Here is a 24,155-nt window from a genome sequence, read left to right as displayed (position 1 = left end):
ATGTGGGCAGCTCATGCGCTCAGTTCCAGTTCCAGGGACAGGATAACAGCTGATAATTTTCTCCAGCAACACCAAGGAGCCCTAAAACACACACGTACACACGTGTTATTTTTTTTTTTTTTTTTTTGTCTTTTGTCTTTTGTTGTTGTTGTTGTTGTTGCTATTTCTTGGGCCGCTCCCGCGGCATATGGACGTTCCCAGGCTAGGGGTTGAATCGGAGCTGCAACCACCGGCCTACGCCAGAGCCACAGCAACGCGGGATCCGAGCCGCGTCTGCAACCTACACCACAGCTCACGGCAACGCCGGATCGTTAACCCACTGAGCAAGGGCAGGGACCGAACCCGCAACCTCATGGTTCCTAGTCAGATTCGTTAACAACTGCGCCACGATGGGAACTCCACACGTGTTATTTTTTAAAAACAGAGATTTGTTATCTCTTGCTTTTTTTCACTATTTTGTATTAAAAATACTTTGCAATATCATTAAGTATTTTTCTTTTAAAATCACTTTTAATGGCTACATTAAAAGGCCTCGTCATTTATTAGTTAACCATACCTCAGTTGTTGGATATTTAGATTGTTTTTAATTACTTATATCAGTAATGCTGAGCTAAATATACTTACACAAGTCTTTGTTAAAATCTCTGACTATTAGGGAACTTTTTTTCAAGTGGAAATGGTGGCTCAAGCACATCAACTTATCTTAAGGTTTTTGATCCCAAATTACTTTTCCAGAGACTGTTCCTTATACACTATGTATGTGTACCCTGTTAATTTTTACTCCAAATATGTATGTGTACGTTATTAATTTTTACTTATCTTTGGCCTATTTTTCATTGGAGCTTAACTATTTTTCTTCTTTATTTTGAAGAGCTCTTTACATATTAGGCATATAACCCTTCGTTAGAATGTGACAAATGTCTCTCTCTCTCTCTCTCTCTCTCTTTTTTTTTTTTTTGGCCACACCATGGCATACAGAAGTTCCTAGGCCAAGGATTGAACCTGCACTACAGGAGCAACCCAAGCCACAGCAATGACAACACCAGGTCCCCAACCTCTGTGCCACCAGGGAGCTCCTTTTTTTCCCTCCAGTATATCTCAATGTATTGTTTACCTCTTAATTTTGTTTATGTTTTCAATTTCATGTTCTCCACATTGTAATGATTTTCTTTTTTAAAAATTTTATTAGAGTATCATTGACTTACAATGTTGTCTTAGTTTCAGGCCTACAGCAGAGTGAATCAGTCATACATATAAACATATCCATTCTTTTTTCCCAAATAATGATTTTCTTTTGTGATTTCTCCCATTACTTTTATGCCTAGAAATGGATACAGTTAAATGTCTTTTATGGTTTTAATTTTTCTCCATGTCTCTAATCCAACTGGAAATGTTTTAGTGTATGGTTTGAAATCAGGCTCTAACTTGAACATTTTCCAAAATAGCCGTCTTCACAATAGTGTTTATTGGAAAATCTGCCCCTTACTTCTGTTGCTTTTGGTACTTTGTCACAGGCAGGAATCATGGGCAAATATGGAATTCCTGAAAGCCATTCCTCACACTTGCCTTTTGCTTGAAGATAATAATGTCAAAGCAGATGCCAGTGAAGGGAGGTACTCAGAGGCATCCAGTTGCCCTTGACATTGACCAGCAGCTTCTATAGAGCAAGGTGACACTTGCTACATTGTGAAAGAGAAAATGTCAAGGAAACAGTGTTTACCCATTAGATGGCTTCGGGCCGAATCTGGAAAGTTCCTAAGAACGTTCAGTTGAAACCAGCCACTTGTTTTGTTAGCAAACATGCTTAGATTGGTTGCATCTTAAGACAGACAAATGAAACTCCTCCAACTTAAGCAAAGATAAATGCAAAAAAAAAAAAAAAGGCAATATGTTCCGTTCTTGGCTCCATTTTGGTTTTTGACATGTGGAGGATTATGACCTTCCCCGTCAGAAAGCTGTACCTTTCCTTTAAAATGCTGGATTTTGAATACAAGCATAGCCTCCTTCATGCAAGTAAGATTTTCCATTTGTTATTGTCGAGCGACACAGCCACCTTTTTGTAAACCTTCTCCATTCTCTGGTTTCTAACCCACCGCAGGGCATGACCCCCCTGATGTATGCCTGCGTCCGTGGGGACGAGGCGATGGTTCAGATGCTGCTGGATGCCGGAGCTGACCTGAATGTGGAGGTGAGGGTGCAGACGGCTGCAGAGCCCCTGGGCCTGGCAGTCCCCGGGGAAGGCAAGCAAAGAGAGGGGGGCTTTTTTTTTTTCTCCCACAAGCCACTCCTGGGGGTGCTCAGCCCAGCAAGTAGATCAGACCATGTTGGATCCCCTCCATCCTGAGGCCCCAGCCCAGCCAAACTTCCAGGAGCTGCCCACAAGCAAGTTTCATTTTAAAACAGCCAACGATGCTACAAGGAGCACCAGCTTCTCCCTCTGCTCAGCTGTACTCAGTCTCCGATTCTCCCTTCTGAGATCAGGCAGAGAGAGCTCTCCTGAGCCCTCAGCCCTTTCCTCTGCCTAATACAAAGCCGGCCCGACTCCCCTGAGCTAAGGTGGAGCGCCCCCAGATCTTCTGCTCTCCCCTACTGAATCCTGATTGCCTTACCTGGTCGGCCGATTGAAGCCATAGGTCTTAAAGCTACTTGCAAAGCTTCCTTGAGGCAGTGTGGTCTAGGGGACAGCATACCCCCACAGGCTTTAGAATTTGACGCATGGGTTCAAATTCTAAAATGGCTGCATCTTAGTAACTTGCTTTCTGCTTAGGCAAGCAGTTTAACCTTCCTGAGCCTCAATGTTCCCCTTTACAAAATGGGAGAATAATCTCACCCATCTCAGAGAGGTGTTGGAAGAAATAAATAACAGCGAGTAGCATCAGCTTGAGATTCAGTTAATATTGGTCTCCCCCTACCACTAAGGCTTCTAATAGCTGAAATCATACTTTTTCACCATGTTCTACGCCGTCTTAAGACCATGGCCTCCAGCAGCCTAATATTAGCAGTCTCAGAGGCTGGGAAGACTAATTGACATGCTGTAGTCCCAACTCAGCAATCCCAGGAATCTTTTTAGTTCAGAATTAGTTGCTCCTGTAGTCTTAGTAGTGTGCTGCTTTTTTTTTTTTTTTTTTTTTAATTAGTGAGCTTTCTATTCATCTGAGGAAAGCAGGTAACAGACACAGTTTTGGTTCCAGAACCATTTGGGATCTTGAATGTTTCAGTATGAGGGGAATTTTTGTTCCCTGCTGTGAATCTCCAACCACCACACAGATCCCTACAAGGGTTCTTCAGCTTTAGGTCCCGGTAGGGTTCTCTGGTCCTCTAGCCCGTCCCATAGCTCCCAACGCAAGGTCTTCCCCCAGCTGGTAATGAGTGAACTCCACTGCTCTGAATGAAGCAGGTATCACCCCAAGACTTTCTGGAAGAAAAGCCATGTGTGGGTGGCAGTCGTGCAGGATGTCAGCTGTCCTGCAGCTTCTCGCTTGGCCCGGGGTGTTGTGAGGCTCTCCTATGGGAAGACTAATACCTGATTGCTTGTTCGTGGTGTGTCCAGGGAAGGTTTGCAGCTAGGTTTCCAGGGGCATGAGGGTTCTTGTCAACCAGGAAGCCAGCAGAAGTGTGAAATGAGCACAGTGGGAGGTGAGCTGTGACCACATGGTGATGTTCTTTCTCCATCAGACGGATGGTGGTCCTGCTTGGCTTGAAAGCTCAAAGCAGACCTCCCCCTGCCTGGGGTTTGCCACCACCGAGAATGTCCCGTGAGATGTGCATGTGATGATGTGGCGTAGCCTGTAGCTCTCAGACGCACCACCTTCCCTTAAGCAGGAAGAGACAGACAGGGGTACTGACCCATGGTCGCCACCATTCACAGCGTCTCCGCGGCACCTTAGAGACAGTCAGAAGCCATCCACTGAACTCTTTCAGATGAAAAGCAAAGGAGTCCTCATGGTGCACGGAGGACGTAAAGTCACTACCCCCGCATGGCCAGCATTTCCCAAGGTACCTTCCAGGAGGTCCTGTATACATCTCTAGCCCATGTACCCAGCCACGGATAGGTCAGATTTGCTAGTCTGAGTATTGCGAAGGTCACATTTTGAAAATAACTTCACTTTGTTTATAGGTTGTCAGTACTCCTCATAAATATCCATCCGTCCACCCCGAGACCCGCCATTGGACGGCTCTGACTTTTGCTGTGTTGCATGGACATATTCCTGTAGTTCAGGTATTAATGTATTTCCCTCCCCACATTTGCCCTTTAACGTCACCTCTTCACCTCTTGCACAAATCTGTTCCTCTCCCAGCATGCATATTCCCTAAGAGATTCGTATTGGTTAATTGCGGTTAAATATAGTCCATTCATATCATATGACTAAAGATATTATATGTAATGATCTATATGGCTCGGCTTTAACCAATATGAACTTATCACATACCCCCATGCAGCCTCACACACAGAGTGCCAAACCTACCAAGTCGTTCCCAGTTGCTCGGGGGTGGGGCCTGAGCTGTGATTTTGTGGATTTGTTCGTTTTCCTTGTCGTAACATAAACATAAGACTTGGCTGGTGTCAGACCTTAGAGCCTTCCCTTAGGTGTGACCCCAATGTTTGCATAGAGTCTAGTGGTTTCTAGCCCATGGAAAGAAGCATCTGAGGCATCAAGGAAGCATTTTCTAAAGACACTGGCTTGGATCCCACTTATGGAGAATCCCATCCAAGAGGTGCGGGAATAGGGTCATCATATGTCTTCTCAAATAGTTCCCCGAGGATGGAGAGACGTCCACATAAGTGTGTTTTGCTTACACCCTTTCTGGCTGTTACAGAGTTGGTGCTCAGTGAATGAATAGCCATCCAGCATACTCTAGATCTTACACTTGGTCTTCGTGTCACTGGAACAAAAGGGACCAGCCTTCAGGTTCCTGGCCACACCTGGCCCCTCAGTGAGTGCTGAGCTTCGGGTATATCAGGAACACACCCCCTTTTATGTGGTCCAAGCCTCCTAGAATTAGAGCAGGAAATAGTGTGCCAGGGACCACCAGGCAATGGTGGAATTGCACAGGGCTCCTTTGCTGTTTCCTTGGTCATGAGCATCCTTAAGATAGATCCACAGGCATGTTTTGGGAGGTTGAGCATGGGACATGTCACACGGAGAGCTGGCTGCTGCCTTTAGAACATCATGATCAGCCTACTCCTAGTGGAGGAATCTAAGAAAGAAGGGGTCGGAGGGTGGCCTTGTAGACGCAGATGCTACCCCAGTGGCATCCCCAGTCTTTAAATCAGAAATAGGAGCCTTGGGCAGCCAAGCAAAGCCAAACAAAAGTCGGGTCACTTTTCCACTGCAGGTGCACACATCATAGAATGCCAAGTAGGCAGCCCCTTCCTGTGGCCCTGGACAGGTAGCAGAGAAGCAGAAGTTGCCCCTCATTTCATATCCATGGTGCTGACAGCATGTTCACTGTGAGTGAGCTCGGCACGGACAGAACCTTCATTTTTAAGAAGCTCTTTCTGCCACTTTATTCACTGATCTTGCTAGCTGGGAAACTTCGCACTTGCTGAGCTATCCTCAGAGCCACCTGGGGTGTTCTAGAAGGGATTCTTGTCCTGGTTGGTCCAGGTGGTCCCCCAAATCCTCCGGAACTCTTGAGATGCTGTGGTTCTGACCTCCCACTAATCCTCTCTGAGGCTTTGTGTGACCGACCCCAAAAGGAAGTTCTCCGGCCCTCTATTGCCATGAACTTCTAGCTCAGTGCTTCTAGAAACTTGAATGTGCATATACATCACCAGGAGAACTTGTTGAAATGCAGATTCTCATTCATTCAGTCTCCCGTGGAGCCTGAGAGCCGGCATTTCAAACAAGCCTCCCGGAGATGCTGGTGCGATGGTCCGGGGACCACACTTTGAGTGGTCTGAGGCCCTAGAAGATTCGAGAGGCTCTCAGTTTTCCTCCGAAGTGCAGTTGCCCTCACCCTGTGCCGCATGGTCACGGACCCAGAGTGGGGGCAGGAACTCTGGCATCACACTGATTTCCCCCAGTTTTTCCTGACGTCGTCGCCTCACGTGCGTGTCCTTTAAACATCTCAATGGCCACCCTTCCTCTGCAGCTCCTCCTGGATGCCGGGGCCAAGGTGGAGGGCTCTGTGGAGCACGGCGAGGAAAACTACTCAGAAACGCCCCTCCAGCTTGCAGCCGCCGTAGGTAAGAGTTGCCGATGCTCATCCAGCCCAGGGGCTCCACCACCCTTGATGCGTCTGTGACTGTGTATTTGCTTTATTCTCTTGTAAAACCCCCCCTCTCTGGGCTTGCAGGAAATTTTGAGCTGGTTAGTTTGCTGTTGGAGCGTGGCGCAGACCCCCTGATAGGAACCATGTACAGGAATGGGATTTCTACGACCCCTCAGGGTGATATGAACTCTTTCAGCCAGGCCGCAGCCCACGGACACAGGTAGGCTAGGATGGGCCAAAAGCCACAAGGTCCCCAGTGGTGCTTGTTAAAAATGCAGATTCCCAGGCCTAGCCCAGACCCTACACTACATCTCTGGATGTGGGGCCCAGAGGCAGTCCAGGCCCCAGGCCCCAGGCCCCAGGCCCCAAGCCCGGCCGGAGTGGCCTTGACTGCCAGCCTCCTGGTAAGAGCCACCTCCATGCAGTGCACGTCCAAGCCACCTGGCTTGCTTGGTCCTTTCCCAGCTGGCATTCACCTCCCAGAGACATCACGCGTTGCCAGTGTTGGTCAGAGCACGTCACATTGCCTGTCGCCAAGTGAGACGGATCCATTTAACAAAATAATAAACCCTCTCATGTTGGGTGACTTCCCATCCACGATTCCTTCAGAATTTACCCCCCTGGGAGTTTATTACACATAACCCCACCTGAAGCAAATTCACTGTGGGGGGAGGGCAGGCAGAGGGTTCAAAGGGCAGAGTTCTAGAACCTTCCAGATATTGACAGCAAGCCCCAAGTTGTCCTCGAGGAAGCCCAGCCAGTCACGGCCCACCATCTCCTCCATCCACAAAACGTAGCACCCGTGGTCAGGCCTCCGAAGCCACCGCCCCGGCACTGGCCCCTCCCTTCCCTCATCCCAAGCCAGCGGTCGCCCCGCTTCCCTGCTCCGTCCCGCCCCCGCCACCACCCTTCCTTCTCTGAGTGTCTTCCTCTCTGGGTTTATGATTGACAGGAATGTGTTCCGCAAACTGCTCGCTCAGCCAGAGAAGGAGAAGAGCGATATCCTGTCCCTGGAGGAGATTCTGGCCGAGGGGACTGACCTGGCGGAGACAGCCCCGCCCCCCCTGTGTGCCAGCCGCAACAGCAAGGCCAAACTCAGAGCCCTGAGGGAGGCCATGTACCACAGCGCTGAGCATGGCTACGTGGATGTCACAATTGATATCAGGAGCATAGGTCAGTCTGGGGACCCTCCCTGGCTGGGCACGGTGCCTCCGCCTGGCTCCACATCACACACATGTCCACGTACACACGCACACACACACACATGCACACACATGTACCCACCCTACTCGGCCCAGGGAGCTTCTCATTTGCTGGTTGGAGCACTTCCAGGCTCAGTCCCCGCACTGTCCCCTTAGACCCCAGCATCCTACCAGCCCCACAGCCCCATCCTCAGGTCACCCGTCTATGATTCCCAAACCGTGGACGCTGAGTTGGGAATTTGAATCACCTGGGGAGTTTGTCTGAATGCAGATTGCCAGGCCCTACACCCAGAGGCTCTGCTGTCGAGGGTCTGGATGGATAAAGGCTGGAAATCTTTATATTTAACAATCATCCCAGGTGGTTCCCAGTGGTTGGGGAATCGCTGCATAGGGCACCCAAATCCACGAAGCGGCCACGGGCATCAGCTAGGATGAGGGCAGACCTTCCCACGGAGCTCCACCCACTGAGCGTCTCGGCCGGAGCCATCCTCGGGAAAGGGCTAGGGGTGGCTGTTTATGGAGTGAGCTAGCCCAGGGGACACCTCATCTGTGTGTCTGGGGGACAGGCTAGGACATCCTTCCCATCTAATGGCACAGGAACAGCAGAATGGAGCAGGGTGTGGCAGGTCACAGTGGGCTGAGGCCTGAAAGGGGGCCCCCAGTGCTGTTCTAGAAACAGGTCTCTCTCAGAGGGTGGCTGTTTCGTATGAGGGGCGTTTATGCCATTGCCTTAGGAGCCTGTTCAGCACGATTATGCAGCTCGAGACCCCTGCATGGTGCACTCGTTATAAACAGTAGCGAGTGCCTCAGCCTCCCCAAGAGAGACAAGAAGCAAATCGCAGCAATCAGCTGCTGGAGAGGTTTCTATTAAGGGAGGAAGACCTGATGAAGTGCCTGCAGATGGAAGTGTTTTGCACACGGGAGCAGCAGCCGTCTCCTCCTGTGTCTTCACATTCAGATGGAAATATCTGCCCTGGCCAGAGCGGCAGATGGTGAGGTCTGCCCGCGTGTTTCCCCAGCTCCGAGCCCTGAGCACGGATGGAGAGGCCACGGAGACGAAGGAAGTCAGAAGGATGCATGTGCATCAAGGGCCTGCGTTATTACTCCGCCCTTCTAGGCAATGATTATATTTCGTGAAACGCAGCCCTTGATAACACATGAAGCATGCAGAGCTGGACACCGTAGTTAAGGAAATCGAGTTATGACCTTTAATTTCAACTTCTGCAAGTCTTTGGGGGCAAAAAAACCAACCGTACCTCTATGCATTGGAAGTCGGCCTCTAAATCTCATAATTTGGTGATGTCCCCGGGGAGAGGCCAGCTTCCAGATAAACACATACCTTCTCCCCTGGTTGTTTTCTGTCCTCCTCTCCCCTCCCTTTCCCTCCCCTCCCCCGCCCCTGCCCGCCCCCTTTCCAGGTGTCCCGTGGACGCTGCACACGTGGCTGGAGTCTTTGCGGATCGCCTTCCAGCAGCACCGCAGGCCTCTCATTCAGTGTCTGCTGAAGGAGTTTAAGACCATTCAGGAGGAAGAGTACACGGAGGAGCTTATCACCCAGGGCCTGCCCCTGATGTTCGAGATCTTGAAAGCCAGCAAGGTACGAGGGGCTTGAGGCCACCGTGGTTGCAGGCAGAGAGCGAGGCCGGAGGTTCCCATCTTAGTGCCACCCAAGCCTGGCCCTGCGCTTGGGTTGCACTCTGTAGTCATGGCACTGTGCATGTGGCTGCAGACCCCCTAGGTTGATGAGATGCAGACCCTGCCAGGGTCCCTGGAAAGCCAGGCCCTGGGAAGGTTTTTCAGGTCAGGCGATTGGACAAACCTAGCATTTGAGGCGCACCCCTTCCTCGCAGGCCTCCGAATTCCTGCTGACCTATATTCTCAGCAACGGGGCAACACTGCAGCCCCTTCAAACATGAGGCCATCCCTCAGGATCTTAGGAGATCAACCCTGGAAAAATTCTCTTTGTGGTCATGTGTTTGGCCATACCACATGGACCTCCAGTCCATGCTGGTGGGCCCTGTGGCCTTGCTGTGTGTAGGTGGTAAACTTTGAGAATGGACCTTGCACCGTGCCCATTCCCCAGCCAGACAGTGGGGGCTGGGGGTGGGGAGAAAGTGACAAATGACCTGCCTCTGCAGCCATGGCATCACCAGGGGACCAGTCTGCCTAAGAGGCCCTGAGGAGTTCATGGACCACTGTCACATATCCCAGGGCTTCTCAGTGGGGCACAGGGGACAGTGCAGCACAGGAGTTGAGAGCATGGGCTCTGGAGCCAAACTTTGGCAGTTCAAACCTAGCTCTGCCACTTACTAGCCTGGTGACCCACTCAAGTTACCTAACGTCCCTCTGCCTCAGTGTCCCCACCTGGAAGTGGGAGCAGTATTTAACTCTTTGGCTAGTTGTGAAGGTAATACAAGTCAGACTGGGAGTTCCTGCTGTGGCGCAGTGGGCTAATGATCCCTTTGTCTCTGTGGAGACACCAGTTCTATCCCTGGCCCAGCACAGTGGGTTAAGGATCTGATGTTGCTGCAGCTGTGACATAGGTCACAGCTCTGGTTCGGACTTGATCCCTGGCCCAGGAACTTCCACATGCCTCGGGGGCAGCCAAAAAAGTGGGGGAAGAAAAAAAAGAGTCAAATTGTCCCTGCCATTTAGTGACTGACTTCCATCATAAAGATGCCCTCACCAGGGGGTGTGGCACCTTCCGTATTTCCCAAAGACTGTTCTGTAAAAACCATCCCCTCAGCAAGGAGGATGTCAAAATATTTTTAATTGAGCTATAGTTGACTTACAGTGTTGTGTCAATTTCTGCTGTACAGCATAGTGAGCCAGGCATATATGTATAAATACATTCTTTTCCTCACACCGTCTTTCATCATGTTCCATCCCAAGAGATTGGACATAGTTTCCTCTGCTGTGTAGTAGGACCTCATTGCTTATCCATTCCAAATGTAGTAGTTTGCCTCTACTAACCCCAGACTCCCCATCCATCCCACTCCCTCCTCCTCGGCAACCACAAGTCTGTTCTGCCTGTCCGTGGTCTGTTTCTGTTTTGTAAATAGGATCATTTGGGCTCTATTTTAGACTCCACATATAAGTGATGTCATATGGTATTTGTCTTTCTCTTTCTGACTCATTTCACTCAGTATGAGAATCTCTGGTTGCATGGGTGTTGTTGCAAGTGGCATCATTTTGTCCTTTTTCGGGTTGAGTAGTATTCCATTGAGTATATGTACCACATCTTTTTAATCCTTTTATCTATCGGTGACCACTTAGTTTGTTTCCGTGTCTTGGCTATTGTGAAAGTGCTGCAGTGAACATGGGGATGAATGTACCCTTTTGAAAGAAAGTTTTGTCTGGATAGATGCCCAGGAGTAGGATTGCTCGATCATATGGTAGTTCTATATTTGGTTTCCTGAGGAACCTCTGTACTGTTTTCCATAGTGGCTGCACCAATTTACATTCCCACCAACAGTGCAGGAGGGTTCCCTTTTCTGCACACCCTCTCCAGCATTTGTTATTTATTGACTTGTTAATGATGGCCATTCTGACTGGTGTGAGGCAGTACCTCACTGTAGTTTTATTTGCATTTCTCTAATAATTAGTGATGTTGAGCCTTTTTTTCATGTGCCTGTTGGCCATCTGTATATCTTCTTTGAAGAAATGTCTATTCAGGTCTTTTGTGTATTTTTTTAATTGGGTGGTTTGTTTTGTTGTTGAGTTGTAGGAGCTATTTGTATATTTTGAGATTAGGCTCTTGTCTGTTGCATCGTTTGCAAAGGATATCAAAATATTTAATGTCCCATTGCAGCCCAGGTACCAACCAGCCATGAAAAGTGACCTGTGAACAGGCCAAATATTGGCCCCTCCCTTCAGGATAACTTTGTGATACCCCAGTGTCTCTACCACAGCCTTGAATATCCTAATTCACAAAGATAATCAAGTGTTTCCCAAACTCATCTGCCCTCAGAACCCTTTTGTAATGAATAGTTTCAAGACACAAATGAGAATTTTTTAAAACTAAAATGTATTTTTTTGACCACGCCCATGGCTCATGGAAGTTCCCAGGCCAAGGACCAAACCTGTGCCACAGCAGTGACCCAGGGCCAGTGCAGTGACAATGCCAAATACTTAACCTGCTGAGCCACCAGGGAATTCCTTAAAATATATATTTTGTATTTACTATATGTCTGGAACTACTCTAAGCACATTATAAGGATTCACTCATTTAATCCTCACAGGTAAAGGTTCCCACCATGACACAGTGGGTTAAAGGATCTGCCGGCATCCTGTAGCTGTGGCTCCTGTGGCTCAGTTCAATCCCCGGCCTGGGAACCTTCCATATGCCATGGGTGTAATCATAAAAAAATAAATAAATAAATTTAAATCCTTAAAGGCGGAGTTCCCGTCATGGTGCAGTGGTTAACGAATCCGACTAGGAACCATGAGGTTGCGGGTTCGGTCCCTGCCCATGCTCAGTGGGTTAACGATCCGGCGTTGCTGTGGCTCTGGTGTAGGCCGGCGGCTACAGCTCCGATTCGACCCCTAGCCTGGGAATCTCCATATGCCTCGGGCGTGGCCCAAAGAAATAGCAAAAAGACAAAAATAAATAAATAAATAAATAAATCCTTAAAGGCAACCTTTGAAGGAAGTACTGTTCTTATTTTCATTTAACAGATGGGGAGACCAAGGCACAGAGAGGGTGACTAATTTGCCCAAAGTCACATAGCTGGTAAGTGGCCGAGCTAGGATTGAACCCAGGCAGTCTGGCTCCAGCACCAGCCTCATCCCTTTGCCTCAGAACAGCCTTTGTAGAACTCTAGGGTTCCGCTAAGACAGTGGAGCCTGTGAAGTCTGGGGGAAATAGGCCTCTGAACCAAAAGGGCAGCTTGGGTTTCCCTGCCAGGCTCAGCCAACGAGTGGAGAGGGGCAGTGTGGAGAAGCCTTCTCTGGATAGCAGGAATGGCCCCGCAGCGACACACCCAGCTCTTCCTGAGCCTCAGAGCCCCTGGCCTGGGGTCCAGAGTGGGTCCCATTAGGTATTCTCATGAGCACCACAGTCTCAGGGCTCTTGGGGGCAGGATTTGTGCTTGATGTCAAGCCCCACTGAGACCCAAAATGGGAGCAGGTATGCTGGCCCTCTGTTAATGAGCCTCTGCGATTTCACAAAAAGCAAAACCTGCTGAAAGCATTTCAAAACCCCTCACTCCCCGCCCCACCCCACCCCCACACGCTTGAAAAGAAGGAAGTAAGGCCTGAAATTACCTAAGAAACCACCTTAGTGAAAAACATTGCTAGGTCTGTTTCTAGGGTCTGGGTTTTTGTTTTTGTTCTTTCCTTCTACAGGCTATAGTGGGGATTATCGAAATTATCAAGGCCATCCTTTGATTAAGGAAACATAACCTATGGGTTTTTTAAGTAAACTTTATTTTGAGGTATGACACACATCGCCAAAGTGCCCAGATCATAACTGTTAGAGCCTAATGAATTTTCACAAAGTAAACTTACCCATGTGATCAGCACCCAGACCAAGAAAGAGAATTTTGCTAGTACCCCAGCTGACCCCCTAGGCCCCACTCAGCCCCTGCCCCACAAAGGGCAGCCAGCAGCTCAGACAGCAGTGGCTGGAGGCCTGGAAGAAAGTGGGGGTGGGGGTGGGGAGATGTGGCCTAGAGCCTGCTTCCTGTCAGCTGTACTGATTATGGAGGGTGGGGGGAGCCAGGAATGAGGCTTTGACAGCTCCTTATCCAGAGGGGGCAATCTGGGAAAGAGGAACATTCAAGAATTGGGTTTGCCCTTGTTGGGGAGCATCCGTGGCGACCCCTATCGGTGAGATGTGGTATTACACACCATGTACGCAGACCACAGGAGGATAAAAAGAGGTGATAAATTTCCTGTAGCTGCAGTGTGACGTCAGACATTCCCCAAGCATGGTGATATCCCTGTGTGGAGAGAGATGGTAGCAGAGAAATTCAGAGAATTGAGAAAGTGCTGCAAAGCTCTGCCCTCAGAAAGTGTCCTTTGGGGGAACACACGTAGCCATGCCTCCATCACACAGCTGGCCAGCACTGTTTCTTCTCCCTCCACTAACACAGGCCTGTTCAAATTTTGTCTGCTCTTCTGTCTGAACAAATACTTGATTTTATCAGAGTAGTGGATAAGAATATAGAATTCCCACAAATAAATCCACTTTATGGTCAAATCACAGAAATACAACCATCCTGTAAAGTGAAGCAGTTGCTTTCTGCCCTTCCTCGACTTGTGCTCAGTCATGCATTACTTAAAATCTAGTTGCCAGTGTGCTTTCTTGCCCACGACTAAATTTTATCTTTAAAAGAATGCAGTGTCTCTAGATTTCCCCAGGAGTAGAACGATAGCGTCATTTTTAAAAAACGCATCTGTTTAAAGAGAGCTCCTGGCCCGTTTCCAGCCACACCTAGTTCCTCTGGGCATTTATTCATTCCGCAGTCAGGAGTGCCCACTTGGCTACAGGGGTGACGTGATGTTCTTTATCCTCCTACGCCTTATTGTGTCTAGGGGTGGGGCAGACATACAGTAAGCAGGGCAATACATCAGTGAAAGAAGGTGAGAGCATGATAAATGCCATGGGGAAAAAAATGAAGTTGGACAACGGTGGGGGGGGCGGGGGAGGCAAGGTCTAATTTAGACAGGATGTTAAGAAAAGTCTCCCAGAAGAGGTAGCATTTGAACAACCACTAAGTAAGGGAAGGCTTCCAGCCAGGCAGAGGTCTGGGGCAAAAGCAGTCTAAGCTGAGGGAACAGCAGGAGGGGAGGCTCTTGGTGGGAGTGTGTTTGATGTGCTGGGGCAGCAGGAAGCAGTGGGATACGGGAGAAAGCGTAGGAGATGAAATCCGATCCCACAGGACCTCTCTCTGTGATGGACGTTGGGGTTTTCCTCCGTGTAGACTGAGTGGAACTCCACTGGAGGCTTTAGACAAGGGTGAGGCATGAGCTGTGCGGTTTTTGTTTTTTGGTTTTTGCCTAGTGGTTTGTATACTTGTTTAGGGTTTTTCCTACTTTTTAAAAATCGAGGGAGTTCCCATCATGGCGCAGCAGAAATGAATCCGACTAGGAACCATGAGGTTGCAGGTTCGATCCCTGGCCTTGCTCAGTGGGTTAAGGATCCAGCGTTGCCGTGAGCTATGGTGTAGGTCACAGATGCGGCTTGGATCCTGCGTTGTTGTGGCTCTGGCCTAGGCCGGCGGCTACAGCTCCCATTCGACCCCTAGCCTGGGAACCTCCATGTGCTGTGGGTGCGGCCCTAAAGTAAGACGAAAGACCAAAAAATAATAATAATAAAATAAACAAACGAAATAGTAATAATAATAATAATAATTGAGGTGTTTTAGTTTTTTTGATGATTTTAATTTTTCCATTATAGTTGGTTTACAGTGTTCTGTCAGTTTCTACTGTACAGCAAAGTGACCCAGTCACACATATATATACATTCTTTTTCTCACATTATCCTCCATCATGTTCCATCAAAAGTGACTAGATACCGTGTTTAAATTAAACACTTTATTTTGAGACAATTGTAGATTCACATGCAGTTCTAAAAAAATAAAATAAAATAAGAACGATACTTTGTATCCCCCATTGGCAAAATCTTGCAAAATGACAGTTAAATATCACAACCAAGAGGGAGTTCCCCTCGTGCCTCAGTGGTTGACAAATCCGACTAGGAACCATGAGGTTGCAGGTTCGATCCCTGGCCTTGCTCAGTGGGTTAAGGATCCGGCATTGCCGTGAGCTGTGGTGTAGGTCGCAGACGCGGCTCGGATCCCGCATTGCTGTGGCTCTGGTGTAGACCGGTGGCTACAGCTCCGATTAGACCCCTAGCCTGGGAACTCCATATGCTGTGAGAGCGGCCCTAGAAAAAGGTAAAAAGACCAAAAAAAAAAAAAAAAATCACAACCAAGATATTGATGTTAAACCGTCAACATGCAGAAAATTTCCATCACCGTAAGGATCCCTCGTGTTGCCCATTTATAGCCATACCCATATCCCTTCTGCCCCTACTCCTTCCTTATGCCCTGATAACCACTAATCTGATCTCCACTTCTCTAATGTTGTCATTTCAAGAATGTGGTTAGATGGAATCATACAGTATATGACATGTAACTTTTTTAGGATTAGAATTTCTCACTCAGCATAATTCTGTAAAGATTCCTCTAGGTCAGTTGCATATGTTCATAATTTGTTTCTTTCCACCACTGAGCAGTACTTTATGGCATAGACAAATCACAGTTTATTAATCATTGAAGAACATCTGAGTTGATTCCAGTCCCAAGCTATTACAAATAAAGCTTTTATAAATATTCCTGCACAGATTTTTGAGGTGAATTTTAAGTCTTCACTTCTCTGGGATAAATGCTCAGGAGTGCAATTGCTGGCCTGTATGGTAGTTGTATGTTTAGTTTTTAAAGAAACCGCTAAACTGTTTTTGAGAGTGGCTGCACCATTTTACATTCCTACCGGCCAAGTACAAGTAATGCAGTTTCCCCACTGTTTGATGCTATTGCTATTTTTCTTTTTATTTTTTAATTTTACTGGAATATGGTCGACTTACAAGGTTGTGTTTCAGGTGTCTAGCAAAGTGAATCAGTTATGCATACACATATATCTATTTTCAGATTCTTTTTTCATATAGGTTATTACACAGTATTGAGTAGATTTCCCTGTGCTACACAGGAGGTCCTTGTTACTTATGTATTTTATATATAGTAGTGTATATATGTTTAATCCCACCCACCTGGTTTATCCTTCCCCACAGTGTTTCTCCTTTGGTAACTGTAACATTGGTTTCAAAATCTTTGAGTCTGTTTCTGTTTCATGAATAAGTTCTTTTGCATCATTCTTATTAGATTCCACAGGTTAGTGATCTCATATGATATTTGTCTTTGATTTACTTCACATAGGATGATCATTTTAGGTCCACCCGTGTTGCTATTTTTCACATTAGTTCCTCTGATGGTGTGTAAGTGGTATCTCATTGTGATTTTAATTTGCATTTCCTTAAATGGCTAATGATGTTGCTCATATTTTCATGTGCTTATTTGCCATCGGTATATCCTCTTCAGTGAAATGTCTCTTTGTGTCTTTTGCCCATGATCTAACTAAAGTGTTTGGTTTTTCACTGCTGAATGTTGAGAGTTCTTTGTATATTCTAGATTCTAGTCTTGTCAGCTACATGGTTTACACATACTTTCTCCTACTGTGTCACTTGTCTTTTCATCCTCTTAACAGGGTCTTTTACAGAATTTTTCATTTTAAAGATATCCAATTGATTGATTAGTTTTTCCATTTAGGAAGGTTATGCTTTGGGTGTCAAGTATTAGAACACTTTGCCTAGCCCCAAAGCATGAAGATTTTCTCTTGGATTTTTTTTCTGAAAGCTTTATAGTTGTATGTTTTATATTTAAGTCTGTGATTCATTTTCATTTTGAGTGGATTTTCATATGAGGTGTGGGATTTAGATCCAAGTTGTATTTTATTTTTGTTTTGCCAGTGGATAGTCAGTTGCTCCAGCATCATTTGTTGAAAAGACTCTCTCTCCTTCATCAAATTGCTTTTGCACCTTTGTCAAGGTAGTTGAACATATTTGTGTGAGTCTCTTTCTGAGATTTCCATGCTGTTCCATTGATCTAAGTCCTTCCACCATTACTGCACAGTCTTGATTGCTCTAACTATAAAATAAATCTTGAAACTGAGTAAATTGGTTCCTCTCATTTTATTCTTATTTTACAAAATTAATTTAGTTATGTTAGTTCTTTGCTTTTCCATATAAATTTTAGAACAGATTCACCATGTTAATAATAATAACCATAGCCTTGCTGAGATTTGGATAGGAATTGTGTTAAACCTCTGTATCAATTTAGGGAGAATTGGAGTTCCCATCGTGGCTCGGCGATTAACACATCCAACTGGGAACCATGAGTTTGCAGGTTCAATCCCTGGCCTGACTCAATGGGTTGAGGCTCCTTTGTTGCTGTGAGCTGTGGTGAAGGTTGCAGACGCGGCTTGGATCCCACGTTGCTGTGGCTGTGGCGTAGGCCTGTGGCTACAGCTCCGATTAGACCCCTAGCCTAGGAACCATATGCTGCAGGTGCGGCCCCAGCAAATACAAAAAGACAAAAAAAAAAATCTCCACCTGTAATTATGGATTCGTCTATTTCTTCTATGAGTTTTCGATTCATATGTTTTGCAGATCTGTTGTTTTGTGCATATACATATAGGACTGCACTCTCTCCTTGCTAAATTAACCCTTTTATCATTATATAATGCCCCTCTCTGCTTCTGCTAATTTTCTTTTCTCTGAAGTCTAATTTATCTAATATTAATATATACACTCCTGCTTTCTTTTGATTAATATTCATGCGATATATTTTTCCATCCTTTAAACCTGCCTATTTTTATATTTGAAGCAACTTTCTTGTAAAAAGCATATACTTGGTCTTTTCACTCACTTTGCCGATTTCTGTCTTTTAATGGGTACGTTTGAGACCATGTCTATTTTATTTAATTATTGATACTTTAAGGCTTTAAGTCTGCCGTCTTGTTGTTGGTCTTCTGTTTGGTCTATCTTTGGTTTTTATCTTTTTCTGCTTTTCTGTGGACTACTTGAACATTTTTAAAATTCCATTTATTTGTAGTATTTTTGAATGTGTCTCCTTGTATAGTTTTTTTAGTGGTTGCTTGCAGTGTTGTTTAACACACACACACACACACACACACACACACACACATATATAATCACAATCTACTGGTGTCATGATGTTACCAGTTCAAGTGAAGGATAGAAACTCCACTTTAAAATCCCTTTACCCTCCCCTATTTATGACATCGTTATCTTTAAATACTTCATCTACATACATTTAGAACCACTTCAGACACTTATAATTTCTGTATCAACCCATCAAGATATAGATGTGCACTCTAATCCTTAGCCTGTCCTCTTTCCCTTTCTCTTCTGAACGTCTAGTGCTTTCATCGTCATTATGCCATTTCCCTATTGGGTAGATGTTTTTAATAGTAGACATCATTTGGGGGAACGATTTTGGAATTATAGAAAAATTGAGAACACAGTACAGAAAGTTCTCACGTCACCCCTCACCTGCTTCCCCCCATTATTGACATCTTACGTCAGTGTGGCACGTTTGGTGTAATTAGTGAACCAGCATGGGTGCATTAGCTAAATCCCAAACTTCGTTCCTGTTTCCTCCGTTTCCATCTAATGTTTTTTCTGCTCCAGGATCCCATCCAGGACATGCTACATTTCGTTGTTATGCCTCTTTAGGCTCCTCCTGGCTCGGACTTGTTTTTTGGTGACCTTGACATTTTTTGAGAAGGACTAGTCACGTATTTTATAGGCTGCCCTTCGAATGGAACATGCCATGTTTGTCTCGTGATTTAGACTCAGGTCGTAAGACCACAGAGGTGAAGGGCCGTTCTCGTCACATCAAGGGTACACCCTCTCAATAGGACCCAACACTGGTGATGCTGACCTTGATCGCCTGGCTGGTTGGTCACGTCTCTCCACTGCCAACTTACTACCCCCACCCTCACTTTCTAGGCTCTATGCTAGAATCATGTAGGAGGAGGGGGGTAAGCTCCTCCAAGGTAGTTTCTCTAATATTTGAGGATTGCCCATTTGGAATGGACATGGCCAGCCTTCACTTTCTCAGGAGATACAACCCATGTTGAAGCTAGGAAGCAAGGCCAAGCTTCCTAGAGTCCCTGGAAAGGCGGAATCTTGCTCTGCCCGCCTTTGTTGCCCTCAGTACAGCTCCTTTCAAAGGGTGGGTCACCTCCTAAGATGCTGAATAAGTACCTATTGAATTGAATTAAACAACCTCCACCAAAACAAACAAACAAAAAGCCTCCATAGAAGAGACCCCCGGTTGCTCAGGCCTCTTTTAGGGGGTCACCAAGTTCAGGAAATTGATCTTCAGTCCTTCCCCAGAGTTGACGAGACAGGGGCCGACTCATCAATAAGGCTCCCAAGACAAACCTGGGTGCAGGTAGTGAGACCAGAGCCGTTTGTCACACAACTGCACAGAGCATTTTGCAGGTCATAGGTCTCATCTTTCTTGGGATCTGCAAGTACTCTTTGAGCGTCCGTGGTGTGTCTGGCACTCTGGGGTCATCAAAGGTTGACAAAATAGGGTCCACCTGAGACAGACTCTAGTCAAGCTGTGTTAGTATCTACTGCTGCAGTAACAAATGATAACAATTTAGAGGCTGAAGACAACACCCGTTTACTATCTCATGGTTTCCTTGGGTCAGAAGTCCAGGCACAGTGTCTCCGCTTGGCCCTCTGCTTAGGATCTCCCAGGACCAAAATCTCAGAGTGAAGGCAAGGCTGGGTTCCTTTCTGGAGACTCTGGAAGAATCCACTTGCAAGCTCATTCAGGTTTGGATAGAATTTAGTTCCTGTGGTTGTAGGACTGAGGTCCCATTTCCTTACTAGGGGTCATCTGGGGGGTCATTTCGTTCCTAGTGTCAGGGGCCTGCATTCCCTCTCGAGCTCACCATGTGGCCCCAAGTGTTTTCAAGTCCTTCTCAGGCTTCCAGTCCCTCTAACTTCATCTTCTTCCCTATCCCCTCTGAATTCCTCTCCTGCCTCTAATTTTAAAGGCTCATGTGATTACACTGGGCTCACACAGATAATCCAAGGTACTCACCTGCTTTTAAGGTCATTTAGTTAGTGACCTCAATGACTCCTGCAAGTCCCTTTTGCCCTGAAAGATACTCACAGTGTGGCATCTCGGGACATTCACAGCTCCAGGTATTCGGACATGTAGTCTTCTAGGGGCCACAATTCTACCTGCCACCCAGGGCTTCTCCAGCATTAGTGTGCCTGGGAGTCACCTGCAGAGTGTGTTAACGCGGATGCTGACTCAGTGGGCCTAGGGAGAGAGTCTGCATTTCTCGCAAGCTTCCAGGCAACATGGCTGTTGCGGGATGATGGAACTCATTTGTGTGGCCAAGCTTCAGACGAGAGGAAACAAATTTACAGTCCCTAGCCCAGGTCACACTCAAGGTAGCATTTCAGTACATGAATCTTGGGCTTCTCAAACCCAGGAGAGCATCAGAAAACCTGTTAAACTATGGATTGCTGGGCCCCATCCCCAGCGTTTCTGAGTCAGAAGTCTGGGATGGGACCTGAGGATGTGGCTTCCTAACAAGCTCCCAGGTGATGCTGATGCTGCTGATCTAAGGACCACACTTTGAGAACCACTGCTGGAGCCATGAGACGGCCACACATGTGAGTGTGAAGTGAGAGAAACAAGTAACACCTTTTGGTTATAAGGCGTCATCTTTGAAAGCAGAATTCCCTCTTCTGTCCTATTAATATGATTGGTCCTCCCTGACACCTGTCTGAGGTGACACGGTGGCTTTTAGGGTCTCATCCACTTTAATCAAAGGGTCAGATGTTGTTCTGTACGTTGAGCTGTAATCCCTCGCTTTCAGGACCACGGTAGATTCAAGAGTAGCGTGAACACTGGCGTCGTTAGTAGTCTCAAACCTATGTTTTAAAATCAGAGATAACCTTTATTATTTTCATTACCAAAGCAACACTTGTTTGTTGTAGAAAATATAGATAAAAAGCAAAAACATCATAACCAAACCCAAAGGTAGCTACTCTATTCTTCTAGACCTTTTTCTATACATACCTGTCAACCCAAATATATAGGTAGGATTTTATTTCCAGAAATACATGGTACAAACTGTGTTGTAACCTACTTTTCCTAACATATGGTAAATGTCTATCTAAACACTGTTTTTAGCCCCTAGTTTCAACCCCCCTCCACCCAATGTAAAGCATCCAAATGCTATGATTCCTGGCTTCCCTCCCGCACACCTGCAGGTAGAGGGAGATTAATGAATAGCATGGGACCCTTTGGGAAAGGAGGAAAAACGAGAAGGATGGAGGCTGATCCCAAACAGGCTCCCTGAGCAACTGGGGCAGCTGAAGTTTTTGCATCGCAGAACTATGTCCCCACACATGCACTTTTTCTTTTTGGAGAAAGTGATTCAGCGGAGCACTCCTGGCTCCGGAAATGCCTCAGCACCAGAATCAAATAAAGAAAAAAGCCAAATCAGGGGCATTTGTGTCTCACTAATGGAGAGCACAGGCACAGGACCAAAAGGGCTTCCTGCTGCTAGTTGCAGGATAATTAGCTGCTGCCGGAATTTTGGAGTATTAATAAAGGTGTGTGGGGGGGTGGAAACTTTTTTTCCATTCTGTGAGTTACAAAACTTGCTTCCCATTGGAGAGTAAAGAGATGACCGGAGCAAAAAAGGATTTAATTACAAATTAAACTTCCACCAGTGAACCTGCCATTAATGACAGTGGACACACCGAGCAAGCAAGTCCAGGGCCTGTTGGGCAAAGTGAATGTGTGATGTTCAGGAATGTCCCTTGGAACCTGCAGTAGTTCTGTGGGCTCCTCTCTCCTGGGAGGGGCGGGGGACCCGATCTTGCACAGCGGCTTCGATGAAGCCCTCGCAGTGTCAGCCAGTCTTTCTTTTCCACAGAACGAAGTGATCAGCCAGCAACTGTGTGTCATCTTCACTCACTGCTACGGGCCCTACCCCATCCCCAAGCTCACGGAGATCAAACGGAAACAGACCTCACGCCTGGGTGAGTCCACCCTTCCCGGGTCCTGCGCTCACGCGGCACAGTGGCTTTGTGATTTAAGGACAGGAGGGAGGTGGGAGAGTTCCTTTCGTGGCTCAGCGGTCATGAACCCCACTGGTGTCCATGAGGATGCGGTTTTGATCCCAGACCTCGCTCAGTGGATTAAGGATCCGCCCTTGTGGTGAGCTGTGGTGTAGGTCGCAGAGGCAGCTTGGATCCCACGTTGCTGTGGCTGTAGCTGCAGCTCCAATTTGACCCCTTGCCTGGGAACTTCCATATGCCACAGATGTGGGCCTAAAAAGACGAAAACAAAAAGAAGAAAACAAGGCAGGCGTTTCGGAGGACAGACAAGGTGGATTCAGGAGTGAGGCAGGTGGAGATCAGGATTCCACATTTGTTATGTGATTACACCATTTGGAGAGCAAACGGTCTTGGGGATGTGGACAAGGGGACTTGCCAGTAGCTCGTCCCTCCAACTGAGTGCCTTTCTCCTGCAGTCATAGGCAGTGACAGGCGGCCCACGGCCTCCCAAGCTCATGCACTGGCTGCCCTCCCATAGCCTCCCCTCTAGGGAGTCCCTCCGCCCTGAGATGGAACAAGCAGGGGACAGGCCAGCAGGGTCCCCCTAATGGAAGTCCTGCACGGAACTGGAAGGAGAGTCAAGCAACAGTCACTTCCTTCCCGTGCTTCATACACACGCAGGCATGCGCATGTGCGGGGGAAACAGACCTGTGCTGAGGTGTCCCGACGCCCTGAAATCCCATCAGGGTAGCTGCAGTCACTGCTATCCTCTTGAACACTTGCACTGAGCCGGCCCCACCGAGCCGCTGACCTAGCCCCTCTCAAGCAGTCCTCCGGCCACCAGGCACCCATGTCACACACAGCTAAAAAAGGTAGGCTCTGTAGAGCCTGCAGCATCAGGTCAGGTGGAGCTGGAGCTTGAAGCCAGGTCCCCCCCCCCCCCCAAGCCATAATCCCATCATTCTGCAGTCCTGGATTCTGGGATTTTCCAGAAGAAACCTCTCCATCAGGCACTGGTTTCATTCAGAGGATCCCAGGTCAACTTGCAACCTGGTTGATCAGCCTGGAAAAAAAGGCAAGTACCCAGCTGCCTTGAAGCCAGAAACATGAGCCTTCTGTTGCAAGAGCCTGTCTCTCTGCTGCCTGGGGTGATATAAAATATTAAAGATAAAGGATTCCCTTCCCCATGAAGGTTGGGGACTTTCTTACTGCCTTTGTCCTTTTCCTGTAAAATTGGGAACCATCGGAGAAGTGGAAGCATCTGAAAAATTCTACCTTTTAGCAAAACTCCTCTTGCTTTATTATTTTATGGTCACACCCATGGCATATGGAAGTCCCCAGCCCACGAATTGAATCCAAGCCTCAGCTGTGACCTATATTGCAGCTGCGGCAATGCCAGATCCTTAACCCACTGTGCTGGGCCAGGGATTAAACCCACACCTCTGCAGCAACCTGAATCATTGCAGTGGGATTCTTAACCTACTGTGCCACAGTGGGAACTCCTAAAACCCCTACTTCTGGAACAGATTAGCTAGTTTAAATTAGTGAAAAGGCTGAATTCATGGAACTGTCTTAAAGCATGTTTGTTCCTGTCATGAATAACCTGTTAAGATAAATGATACAACTTTGGTGCTAAAATGAAAAACTTAAGCAGTTCACTTGTCTGGTTTTCTTTATGCCAATTCACATGGACAAACTAGAATGTACCAAAACTGCAAGTAGTTCTACCTGGTAGAAAACAGGTGTTAATTAAAATATTATCAGGGCAACAAATTATAAGGATCAATCAAATTAGCAGACTTGAGACTGAAGTTACATGTCCAGGACAGAGCAATAATCTGACATCTGGCGCCTTACAAGGCGCCCTTGTTAAAGCAAACATTTGCAAGGGCTGTTTCAATGACACAGCATAAAATCTACTTTGCTGTAGCTGTAGAAGAGAAGGGAACATTTTTTTTCCCTTCTGGATTTCGTGCACCAGCAATTAAAAGGGCCTGGTTTTCAGGCCACACTTGGAATTCTTCTGTTAACACCAAGACAAGAAAGGCAGG

General features: G+C 47.0%; 1 protein-coding gene across 4 annotated transcripts in view; it reads left to right on the top strand.

Moving 5' to 3' along the window:
* The window catches only part of ABTB3 (ankyrin repeat and BTB domain containing 3), a 315,516-nt gene that overhangs the window by 269,026 nt on the left and 22,335 nt on the right, over positions 1-24,155 (top strand). Inside the window, exons 6-12 of one of the 4 annotated variants that reach the window (XM_003126078.7) lie at positions 2,099-2,188; positions 4,118-4,219; positions 6,097-6,190; positions 6,301-6,436; positions 7,169-7,389; positions 8,837-9,015; positions 21,981-22,086. In XM_003126078.7, coding sequence (XP_003126126.5) covers positions 2,099-2,188; positions 4,118-4,219; positions 6,097-6,190; positions 6,301-6,436; positions 7,169-7,389; positions 8,837-9,015; positions 21,981-22,086 — 928 coding nt within the window. The remainder of the gene's footprint in view (positions 1-2,098; positions 2,189-4,117; positions 4,220-6,096; positions 6,191-6,300; positions 6,437-7,168; positions 7,390-8,836; positions 9,016-21,980; positions 22,087-24,155) is intronic. The other 3 variants (XM_013988218.3, XM_013988219.3, XM_021091555.2) reach the window with 3 other exon arrangements.

The sequence above is a fragment of the Sus scrofa genome, chromosome 5 (genome assembly GCF_054392235.1).
Source record: "Sus scrofa isolate SSC_HxYL_T2T_F1_AM1 chromosome 5, Sscrofa_HxYL_maternal_Yorkshire_Landrace_v2.0, whole genome shotgun sequence".
Lineage (NCBI taxonomy): Eukaryota > Metazoa > Chordata > Mammalia > Artiodactyla > Suidae > Sus > Sus scrofa.
Note: the sequence above shows the minus strand (reverse complement) of the source record. Positions and strands in the feature narration are given on the sequence as shown.